General features: G+C 34.3%; 1 protein-coding gene across 1 annotated transcript in view; it reads right to left on the reverse strand.

Annotated features, from left to right (window-relative positions):
* LOC126779024 (uncharacterized) overlaps positions 1-8,722 on the reverse strand; it is a 38,545-nt gene extending 29,823 nt beyond the window's left edge. The window contains exons 1-3 of the mRNA XM_050502773.1: positions 8,713-8,722; positions 8,006-8,138; positions 5,131-7,532 (exon numbers count right to left, since the gene is read on the reverse strand). Coding sequence (XP_050358730.1) covers positions 5,131-7,532; positions 8,006-8,138; positions 8,713-8,722 — 2,545 coding nt within the window. The remainder of the gene's footprint in view (positions 1-5,130; positions 7,533-8,005; positions 8,139-8,712) is intronic.
* Between the last annotated feature and the right edge of the window lie 4,514 nt (positions 8,723-13,236).

Raw genomic sequence — 13,236 nt, forward strand, 5'->3', positions numbered from 1 at the left:
ACCCAGACGAGTTTGCACAAAGCCCTCCACCCAATAGCTTAATGTTAATACATACTTAATCAGGCCCGAAAAACCAAGGGCACTGTAAGAAAATTATTTTTCGGAATATTAATGAATGAATTTCGTTAATGCTGTATAGCATTTCTATGGTAATAGGCGTAAAAATATTTGTTATCAACTCAAGACAAACGAGTGTCACATAACATAACCTCGTAGATATATGGCTTCACTAATTACATTGGTACTTTTAAGGACTTTGGCTTCATTCATTTCGAAATACTAATGTAAATATACATTTCCTAAATTTATATATGTTTTAAAAGTCAAACACATTAAAAACATTCATCAAATACGCAAATAGTAATATTAACAGGAAACTTCATACCAAATTAAGCTATTACGGCAGCATAATAAAATAATAATGTTCAAAACTCATAAACAGTACGTAGAATAATAGACAATAGCGAAGGACAAACGGACAAACAGCTACAATATGATATAACTTTAACAATAAGTTTCGTACACAAAAAGATTCGCCGATATCAGATTACTATCTTCATTGAATGGTCCAAGTTAAAAGTATATGATAAAATTGCTACCGAATAATAATAATAATGTCCTCCAGACCGATTTCGGCCACGGCGGCCAATCTCAAGAGAGATTAGCCAACTGCGCAGGAGATATTATAGTGCACAAGTGTGTGCGAAAACACAGGTGCACTCTCTATTCCCTAACTCTCATAATCCGATGGGACGACAATCCGACAAACAGTTTAGGCGCAGGACCAACGGCTTTACGTGCTTTCCGAGGCACAGGAGTGTATACACTTCCAACTTCCAGACTCATAATAGAAATGCAAGCACATAAAATAACATAAATATATATTAAAGATGCACAAAGGCACAGACAACACATCTTTGGAGATATAGACATAGAAGAAAAAAGAACAACAATGTTTTGTTCCCTGTCGCAAAGGTCCAAACGCGGTAGCAGAGCGCCCGTGAGCGCGAAAAACATATACAAATACAAATGATTAGTAATCGAATTGGAGCCAGGGGCCGAATTCAACTAACCTATAACGATTATGATACGTTCCCGATTCATGTTCGATCCAACTTTGACTAATCTATATTTATTCGAATCGGAACCGAACTGATAATATGTTAACATATACCATTATGTCAAAACCAAGCTTAATTGTTAACTTTTATGGCAATAGTCGATAATTAAATTAAAGAATAGGAAAATGAATAAACGGCAACGATCACGTTTCGATTCGATTGCGATAAAGTGACAATTTGTTAGTAGAATTGCCTCCCTGTCCCGACTGGATCTCGACTATATGACTACCTGACTAGAACCGAAACCGCTTCCGACTAAAACCGATGCTTCTGGCGCTTACCAAAATAAGTCTTATTTATAAAACATGGTTATTTAATGAGGATTAGTTATAATTGTGTCAGGTTTTTACTATCGACATTTATATTGTACTTATTATCGCCTGGGGCTGCCTTGCTGCTTGTTGGAGAGTGGGACAAATGTTAGGTATAAAAAAGTAGTAAATAAGAGCTTAAGCTTTCATCAACTTCATCAAAATCGGTTTAATGGTTTAGCCGTGAAAGCGTAACAAATAGACAGAGGAGTTTAGCGTTTATAATATTAGTAAAGTAACAGCCTGTGAATGTCCCGATGCTGGGCTAAGGCCTCCTCTCCCTTTTCAGGAGAAGGTATGGAGCTTGTTCCACCACGCTGCTCCAATGCGGATTGGTGGAATACACATGTGGCAGAATTTCAATGAAATTAGACACATGCAGGTTTCCTCACGATGTTTTCCTTCACCGTATAGCACGAGATGAATTATAATAACAAATTAAGCACATGAAAATTTAGTGGTACTTGCCCGGGTTTGAACCCACGATCATCGGTTAAGATTCAAGCGTTCTTACCACTGGGCCTTCTTAGCTTTTATATATAATAATATTAGTATAGATGGAAAATAAAAACGAATAATTTCATATCTTATGACTTAAACCATAATTCTTTTAAAGTAAATTGCAAGCGGTAGGCTCGGGCCAAATTGCTTAGACCTCCCATTATGTAGGATTATATTAAGTAAAAAATGGGAGAACTTACCGGTTGGGATAATCGTGGTATTGTTATTAACAACGAATCTAACCGGACGTAAATTATATGAAACGCGGATGGTCTTTTTTTAAGCTATTCTACGAAGATACTTGACCAAATGGATCACGTAATTGTTGATGGCGATATTTTGATGACTTTCGTCCATAAGCATTGGTGCAAGACGTGAAGACCAAAGGATCTAAGAAAGTATATTTATTTCGTCTGTAATTACACTGGCTCATTCACTTTCCAAGCCAAAACCCAGCATTACAGTGAAGTGAGTGAATAATATACGAGTTGATGCTACCCAGTTATGTCTGTACTAAGTCCTGCTAAGTAGACAATATTATCTTATGAATATAATTATCTGTATTAATTGGAGTAACCAGCACCAAGACCTTAGATTATTTTCTAAATATGACTTCGTTAGTATTCATTTTTTGAGTTTGTGTGATAAAATATTTGCACACATTTGCAAAATGACATTAAATATATTTCTTTGATGCTTACAATACAATTAAGTAAATATGTTGACTTCAATTGCACATTTTGAGCAAATATACACGAAAAATTTATTTTTTTTATTTTAATTTTTTTGAGATTTTCGTCCATTTGGACATTTTAGCCCCATCTATCTTAACCTATACAATGCACAGATCATTTATTAAAGCATAGAGTCACTAACCTATCTTGTACATATTGAGCTTCGAATACAATGCAACAGACAAGATTATTAAATATATATAAACATCTGTGTTTATATGTGTTTGGTAATGTTGTCTGTTACTTTATATATGATGCTAACTGTACTTAGATAGAAAAAAAAATGTGTAAACCCGATCGCTACAATTTCATTTAGAAAGGTTTTCCAAATAGCCCATAAAGGACAGTGAGTTATAGTCACCGAATAAATTAAAGCAAAACCAAAATTATAATGTTATGCCTTAATACATAAGCTTAATAGCTTGTAATCGTATCAACTAATGTATCAACTTATGTTTTATGTTTGGGTGTTTAAATAAATTATTATTATTATTATGTTATTAGATGCTCTTATTGTGTCTAATTAAATGTATAACTTTTCTCTTAAAAAGAATGAAGTCATTAGCTTGCAGTAGTACAAACAATAAATTCGCATAACTGTCAGAGCATTTCTGAATACGCACAACAGTTTAATAATACCAATGTAATAACATTTTCAATGATAAGTCGCCTAAATAATTTAAATCATCTTTTTATTCATATTACCCTGCATGAATATTTGTCTGTTCTATTGACCAAAGAAAAAGTGTTTTTTTCCAAACACAAAATGAAACATCCGTTACTTTACTTTATACTTTACAACACGAAGATTAAAAAAGAAAAAAAAATACGTATAATATGATATTTTTATAGAACTAATAATAAACGACACATCGTCAGTTTTAAATTAATTTAAGTTTAAAAGGACATTATCCAAATGCAAGCCCCAAACATAAACTGCTGATGAAGGTATTCCAAAAACCGGGACAAAATACTTAGTCAAATTAAATATAAAATTCTATGTAATATAATAATATTCAAAACAAAATGTAAGGTCACGCCCTTACCGGTCAGTTGGTTGCATTATAAAATAACAATTGTCCGGATTTGTGTTGAAACAAAGGCACGAGGTTGTTGATACATGTGGAATTAACGGACTCGTGGAAATTATGTGAAAACTTTTATATATAATATATTGTATTATGTATTGCGACTGCGCTGATACGGCCACATCCTGAGACGTGACGATGACCATCGCATCAAGGAAGCCTTAAATATTCCGGACCGACCGCGGGGAAGAGGACGACCGCCTCCAACCTGGCGGTCAAACATGCAAAAAGAGGTCCGGAAAGAATATCTGAGTACACAGACAAGCCAGAACAGAGCTCTCTGGTGCAGACGTACAAGGAGACCCGACCCCAGCTGAACTGGGAAGAGGGTTGGACAAAGAAGAATATATTGTATGATGTATTATTAAAATTAAAACAGTAACTAAGTAGAAAGATTCGTGTCGATTCTGAATCGGCGTTAGCTTCACATCTATACATTGGTATATAATACGAATTATAACTTCGAAAGTAACACTGTGTGTTTGTTACGCTTTCACGGCTAAGCCACTGAACCGATTTTGTTGAAATTTGATATGAAGCAAGCTTTAATCCTGAGGTAGGATATAAGCATTATAAGCTACTTAACGTGCCCCCCTCTCCCTAGCACGCGGTCGAAGCCACGAAAGACAACGAGTTTAACATAATCTTGTAAAATGACTATTAAAAAGTGCCTCCTTAAATGAATTATATTTTTCTTTTAACCTAGGTCACTGTAATCAATGGCTCACTCACCCTTAAAATTACAATACAGTTTTTATTAATAATGATACTCATCATAAAGTTGTATTTATCTCTTGAGTACTGACGAGTATACAATATCCTTAGTCAGACATGACCAAAAGCCATCTAATCAAATATGCTATATTGAAAATAATTCGTTTAACATTAAGTTATCTCTATTTTGTTTTTAAATATGAATTTTAAACTTTTATTTGTAAGATTATTTTTAAACGTACAAATGTCTACAGATCTATTCTTTAGGCACCATCTTCGTGTCCCTCTCGTGGAATTTTGTAAACCAGTGATACGCTATTTTGATATAAATAAATAATAATTAAATGTTAAAATTATTTTATTGAATGTCGCATATTATTTTTTATTCTAAGTCAGTCATATAAGAATATCTGATGAGTGGGTGGGACATACTCAGGTGATCTATCAGAAAGCCCTACTACGAAGTATACCCTATATACAGATGATCGTATGGAATATGTAATTCTAAGGTTTCTTTATTTATAATTTTTCCAATGGAATAGGCATAATAATAATACATGTTCACGAAATCTTTAAATTACGTTCCTCATACTGGAGACGTGGATATTTAACAAAATGTATACTTTTCAAACGTATGTATAAATAAATAAAAAAAACTTACCTTCATATGAAATATCTTTTCCTGGATCTCTACCATACTGCCCAACGGCTACTGGTCGTGATGTAACCCTATCACCGATTGGTCCCACGTTGTAACCCGGTGCATTTGATTTATCTATTCCTTGTTCATAAACCGGTTTCAAATCAGGTCTATCTTGATAACCGGGGATAGCATCCGGTTTCTTATAATCTTTATCTCGATGCCCATAACCTGATGTTGCTTCTGAACCATATGTTGGTTTAGCGTTGTCTTGATAATTTGGTCTGTCTTTAAGTGGTCTGTTTGGCTTTTGATATTCGTATGGTTCATTATTGCCTGATAAAGGCTTATGATCATTTGGTTCATTTCCGTAACTACCTGGTTTTATTCCATACAAGTGATGGATCCCATATCCAAGATGACTTCCGTGGTAATTGGCATAGTCCAAATTGTATTGACTTTCGCCATAGTTACTGACTTGGTTACTATAACCGCTTTGAGAATTATATTGGTTGCTTTGTGTACTATGGGAGCCATATTGCTGGTCGTAGCTATTTGAGGCTTGATTGCCGTAGCCGCTTTGGTTGTTACCATATTTGTTGCTTTGTGAATCTGAGCTTGGAGCATGGCTGCCGTAACCACTTTGTGGGTTAGTAATTTTGTTGTTTTGTGAATTTTGATGGGAACCATATTGGTTTGATTGCTCTCCATATCCACTAGTGACTTGATTACTATAACCACTTTGAGTAGATGAGTATTTATTACTTTCTGAATCTTGATTGGCACCATAGTGGTTAGAATGACCGCCATTATTATTTGTACCTTGGTTACCATAACCACTTTCAGTGGTAGAATATTTATTATTCTGAGATTCTTGGCTGACCCCATATTGGTTAGTCTGACTACCGTATGAACTTGAAGCTTGATTCCCATAACCGCTTTGAGTATTCGTTACCTGGTTCTTATCGCCATAAGTAGATTCATACTGTTGGTTAGATTGACCATAATTACTGGATGGTGGATCTCTGTTACCACTTTGACCATATTGATTTGAAGGTCGATTATTGTGACTGGTTAATTGGTTAGCGTACCCACTTTGTGAATTTCCATATTGGCTGCTAGAATGCACTTCCTGCTGGGTGTATTGATTTTGACTACCACCATATGTACTTGATACTTGAGTGCCGTAACCACTTCCATGACCTTGATTATAGTACTGTTGGTTGGTGGCATACATTTCGTCGTATAACGCTTGATTATGGGAACTTTGACTAAGATGGCTATGCGAACCATATGAGGGTTTTGGCTTATAAGCTGGTCTGGATCCATAGCCAATATCATCATTTTGATTGGGCAAACCATTTCCATATGTAGGTTTTTGAGGTCTGTGGCTATCATAATTCAAAGAATTAGAGCCGTATTGTAATTGACTCTGAGAATACGAATTTTGATTTGAGAAACTGTTATATCCATAACTTTGGCCATAATTTTGACCAGCACTTCCAGTTCCGTAGTACGGTCTTTCATTAACACTAGGTCTATATGGTCGTGGAGGATCATATATTTCCAAGTAAATAGAGTTATCTTGAGATGTGCCATAATTACTGGCATATTGGTCGGTATAACTGTAACTGGGCTTATCATTGGGTCTTGTGGGCTTGTAGGGTCTTATTGGGGGTCCTATAGGACCATTAGGATGAGAAGAACCATATGGATCAGGTTTCTGGTATTCAGGTTTTGGTTGATTATAATACCCTTGGTCTTCGGGTTTGGTATATGGTTTTCTATTAGGCCTTATAATATACTGGTATTGAGGTTTTTCAGTTACATAATCTGGGCGCTGAGGCCTGTGGGCCTCGGATCCATAAATATCTTGAATCTCATCTCCAGGTAGAATAGGATGATAAGGATCTGGTCTCCATAGACCGGGGCGTGGTTTTTTGTAAGGATCTTGAAAATAGAGCTGATCGTAAGGGTCTGGTCTCGTTGCATTCCTGTATGGTCTTTCAGGTCTGTATGGTGCTTCATGAGGCTTATGATCTCCATAACTCGGTGGTCTATCGTTGTCTGGTTTGTATGCTCCGTAATCATCAGGTCTTTCGTAGTTGACTTGATTATAGTTTGGCTTATATGGTCTATTAGCTGCATATGAAGGTTGTGGTCTACTCGATTCGTAAGGATTAAGATCATCAGACAAAGGTTTTTTGGCATCTTCGTCACTTGGACGGTTAACTGGTTTATGTTGTGGTCCATTTTCATTGTTTTCAAATGGTTGCTCAATCGGTGTTGGGGCTGATTGTTCGCAATTAAACCTTCGGACGTAGACGTCATAATCTGGATTTTTTTGGAATAAATTCTTTTCCTTTATTTCATTTTCGCTTAAGTTACTTAATTCGCATGTAGCGTTCCCTTTAGCGCCAACCCTGAAAATTAAAAAAAAAAATATCTTAAAAAAAAACACATTTATTATTTAAAATGTATTATAGTATATAGTATGTTTAGTTTATAGTTTATATTTACTAAAATTGGGAAATATATAACGGCTATCTGATCCCAAACTAAACAGAGCTTGTTCTATGGAAACCAGACAATTGATACATATACTCTTTTCTTTTGTAAATACATACTTATATAGAAATTACACCGAGACACGGGACAAACAGACATATTCATGCACACAAATGTCTGTCCTGTGGGAATCGAACCCACAACCTTCCGTGTGAAAGACAAATATCTACCAACTACGCCAGCCGGCCCTACAAATATACAATTTGGTACAAATAAGCGCATAAACAAGGGACGACAAAATAATTTAAAAAAAAAAACAAAGAATTTTCAGTATTCTCAGAATTCGCAGTTATTAATAATATATATTACAGTCAGATAAAATACGTACCCATAAACATAAGCTTGGCATTGTTTATCCTGCTTGCATATTTGCTCGCACTCAGTCGTTGTTAGTTCGGTAACGTTCCGATAGATGGAGTCACGTGGTAACTGCTCGCCGATCGATATTCGGTCAAAGCAATCTGAAAATGAAAATAAATCTCATATACAATAGGATTAACATGTGAAATCTCTTCAGGATAAATATATTTTACCACCTTTTTACTGGTGGTAGGGCTTTGTGCAAGCTCGTCTGGGTAGGTACCACCCACTCATCAGATATTTCTACCGTGAAACAGCAGTACTTGGTATTTTTGTGTTCCGGTTTGAAGGGTGAGTGAGCCAGTGTAATTATAGGCACAAGGGACACATCTTAGTTTCGAAAGTTGGTGGACCATTGGCGATGTAAGCGATGTAAAAAAATGCTTATAATGCCAACGTCTATGGACGTTGGTGACCACTTATCATCAGGTGGACCATATGCTCGTTCGCCTACCTATACTATAATAAAAAATAAAAACCTTTCCCCACTAATTCAAATTCTTAAATGAAATTGATGCGTCAAATGCATCACGATAGTTTATGCCAAAAATAAAATGACAAACGCCAAAATTAAGGCGAATAAGGCTAAAAGACAAGGAAACATAGGAGAGCGCTGTCGTCGACGTGTGGCGGTATGGCACGATATCCTATGAGAGCAAGCGTATTAGTTTCTACACTTGGCCATTCTGGCCGAAATTAAGGCTAAGTTTTATTAATATACATCGCATAATACCGCATCCTCCGTCAGAACGACGAAATCGCAATCACTCCAAATGCGCTTGAAGCGTTAAAATAAACGGGATCATTATAGGTCTCTATCCCTTAGAAACGTCTCCATTGGATACGTTTCTAATGCTCACTCTCGTTGGATCCATCTCAACAGACTTCAAAACAACTCAAACAAGACTTTTTTAAGACTCACTTAAATAAATATTAATCTATTTATAATCTTAAGTCCTACTGCCTTCGGGATATAATTTATAAAGTAGAGATATTTGTTAGAATATACTTACAATAATATTATGCATATTCATAATAATATAAATCATATCTTTATATATATGAAATAAATGTGATCTTAAAATATCAATTTTTCGACTCCACACAGTCAATAACACAACCAAGAAGAAGGTATTCTTTCTATAATAAAATTCCACATTTATCCTTAACTTTGCTCATTAATAAATTTAAGTCTTATGTTATAATGAATCATTTAGGATTATAATTATTTATATACTTTTTATTGATTTATTTTTAAAAGATAGACTAACAAATTGGCCATGTGATGGTAAGTGGTCACCATCCATTGATATTGGCACTGTATAAAATATTAACCTCGTCCATCATCAATGGGCGAATCAAACAAACTCACATTTGCATATATAATATTAGTGCGGAAGTCATTATTAATTTATTTGAATTAATTAAATAAACGAACGATACTAAAAAACCATTATAAGTTCCTGAGTCGTTGACTCATATCTTATCCTTTGTGCTCATAACATTGACTCACAAATTTCTTATAAGAAAAAAAGAAAAAACAAATCGAATAAATTCCACCAGTAATGGCCGCTTCGTCAAAATTTTCTTTACTTACATAAATACTTATGTTACCATTCTACCGATATGTAAGGACAAGAAACTCAGTACTTGATTCTATTCTCAAAGGAAATATATTGTTGACTATATGTGTACAAGATGGCCAGTGGTTAGAACACGTGAATCTAAACCGATGATTGTGGGTTCAAACCGGGCAAGCACCACATTTTCATGCGCTTAGTTTGTTCTTATAATTAATCTCGTGCTTGGCGGCGAAGGAAAACAACGTGAGACCTGCATTGTCTAATTTCACTGAAATTCTTCCACATGCGTATTCCACCAACCCGCATTGGAGCGCGATGGAATAAGCTCCAAACCTAAATCTCAATAAAAAAAGGAAATGAGGCCTTAGCCCAGCAGTGGGACATTTACTGGCTGTTATTTACTAACAATGTGTGTAGAATTAAATGTATATAATGACTTTTATGGAAATAAAGAAAAACGAACTCATAACCGTTTTATTTACATATAATAATCTTGTTTATTCGCTTGGGCTTCAGGCCCGTCTAGGTGGGTTTTCATTTCACATATTCTAATTTCATATTCTACCGTCAAATAGCAATACTTAGAATACAGTTAATTTTATCTTTGAGAAAATAATTACATAACAAAAAGTTATATAAATGAATAAAATGTGTCTGTTTAGCTTACTCTCAGGCAGTCTCCTTATCTATTTTAAATTAAAAGAAAAAGACAAAAGAAATATGTATATATAGACAGATGAATAAAGAATCTTCATTTTTTGAAATTAAATAAAAATTTAATTAAAAAAATTAAGCATGCTTGAAATGTTAATTTTGTCAAGAAACTAAGTATAATATTAGCACGTATTAGTTACCTTGTCAGTGTGTGTATATATGTAATTGGTACATATATATACATATACACACATGACATATGTTAATAAAAGATGCTACTGAATCATATGTTGTATATACTGCTTATGTGATTTTTCAAATAAATAAAAACAAATACAATAATAAAAATAAATCCGCAAAAACCAAAACGAATGGTAACCCTAACTAAAATACATATAAAATTTCAATTTAGTGGTACTGTTTAATTCGCCGTTACTTTCTTAGCATTTTGTAAATCGAGATTTGAAACGTAATTAATGTGTCGAAAGATTGAATTCTTTTAAATAATGTAATGAATTTAAATTATAATGGTTGTTTGCCAAGTGTACGTTCATCAGATTTTATTACAAAAAAGTACGAAAAGTTGACAGCTGTAAATGTCCCCCAGCTGGAGTCTTCTTTTAAGGAATTTTTGAGCTATTTTTCATCACAATTTGCATTGGAATGCAGGTTGGTATGTGACAAATTCACACCTGTCGCAGGCAGGTTTCCTCACGACGATTTTTCCTTTCACTACCGAGCGCGAATTGACTTTAAACAGATATTAACCATCCCATACATCGCCAAAACGTCACCATTCTTGGAAACTAAGGTGTAAGGTAACTTATGTCCCATGAACTTGTTACACTAGCTCATTACTCGTATAACTGCTTAGCGGTAGATTATGGGTGTACCTACCTAGACCAGTACCAAGTTCTAACTTCACTATTCCGTTAAATGATCAAGACGGTACAATTACGTAAATATGTGTTAGAATTTTAATTAACTCACACTATGCGTTATGTTTTTGCAATCTAGTTATATTCTCGTGAAGGTCATATTGTATAAATTTAATTGTATATAATTAATTTATATATAATCCGTAACAAAATGACTTAGTTCCATGCTCTTTTTATATATAAATTACTATTTAGTGAACACCGCTCTTATTTACGCCATGCTTAGCGACTGTTTAACTAAACACTGATTTTGACTTTCGAAACAAGAAGATACAGCATTGTTTATAAGTGAATAAGAAAAATAAGAAACTTCTGGAATACAGTTATATACCACTTGTAATGCTCCATTAATTGGTATCGGTTCGGACCTTTTTCCGGTGTCGGATTTCCGCTCCATCCGACTATGTTAAGGAATAGAGAGTGCCTAACTTAACTGTGATCTGTGTTTGCGCACTAGTACACTATAAAATCTCTAGCACAGATGACATAGTTAAGATTTTTTATTTATTATAAAATAAAGACAGACAGGCAAACGGGACATTTGAGAGAACCACCAGTTCTACTTACAACCAATTCATATACGACAGTAAATTATAAATGTTCAAAAAATTAAGTAAACAATTTAATAACTTATGACGTCATTACTCCAAGAACATTTGAGATTAAAATGTTATGTCCCTCGTCAGTTAACGTTTAAACCAACAATAATAAATATTACTGTTTAGCGGTAGAATGGTATATGGCTACCAACCCAGTCCTGCTAGCACAAATCCTATCCCCATGTAATAACTCATAACTCATAATAACGGTATTAACAACGATAAAAGTCTTAAATTCAATCATATCGCTTAGTTCACTATGGTTTCCGCACTAATCTGTAGGGCTGTTCTATAATAATGAACTTTAAACTCACAGCAGACAACGGTAGTGAAATGTCAGAGTGAGATGTGACATTGACAATAATAATTATAACATTTCAAGAATACACGCATCAAAATAGTATATCACCATAAGTTGAGTGTCAATATTTTAGTGTAGTGTAGTATAATGAAGTGAGTTCTTTATAGAATCACACTGCAAAAGCTAACCGAAATATATTAAAATATTCTCTAATCGAGTAGGCTTTTATTAGTCCTTATTAATGTCAACGATTTGTTATTGTATCAAGAAAACCGGTAAGAATGACCTACAAAATATATAATAAAATTATTAGTTGATAAGGATTGTTGTTTAAAGAAACAAAACGAGATTTATCATAAGCTAGCACTTTACACGCTGCTTCGTTTTCATGGTGGTTTGACTTATTATATATAAATATATATAATAAGTTTATTATTATATATAAATATATATAATAAGTTAAATAGACCATTGCATGGTAAGAGGTATATTGTTTTTTCTAAAAATATCTTAAAATTAAGAATATAGTGAGTTTGTAATTACGGTCTCATTGCGTCATAGAGTATATAAGCATTTGTTACTATTGAATTGTAAGATGTGAAATTTCATCTTCGATAACCATACTATGTAAGTCGGACGGGCAAATGAGCCATCTGGTAAGTGGTCACCACCGCCAATAGACAATAGCGCTATAAGATATACTAAGCGTTCCTTACATCGCCAATATATTCCAACCTTGGGAATTAAGATGTTTTACGAACACAACAATTCTACGTGTTTGGCGGTAGTAGAATATCTGATGAGTGAACCTACCCATTAAGTAACTTGTTATTACACTGGCTCACTCATGCAGGATTTCTCACCATCGAGCAAGAAATTTATAAACACATTATTAATCACATGAAAATTCAGCAGTTAAAAGCTGAGTTTGAACTCGTAATCTTTTAAGTGTCACCGTGTTTTAACTACTGGGCCGTCTGAGCTAAATAGATAGTGTTGCCAAATTGAATATACCCTGAACCCGCAGTACGCGACACACATATGTGCACCTTAACCACTGTACCGAACATTCCGCATTATATGTATACAAAGTACATAATATTATGTAATATTAAAAAGTACAT

This window comes from Nymphalis io, chromosome 28 (assembly GCF_905147045.1).
Source record: "Nymphalis io chromosome 28, ilAglIoxx1.1, whole genome shotgun sequence".
NCBI classification, from domain to species: Eukaryota; Metazoa; Arthropoda; class Insecta; order Lepidoptera; family Nymphalidae; genus Nymphalis; species Nymphalis io.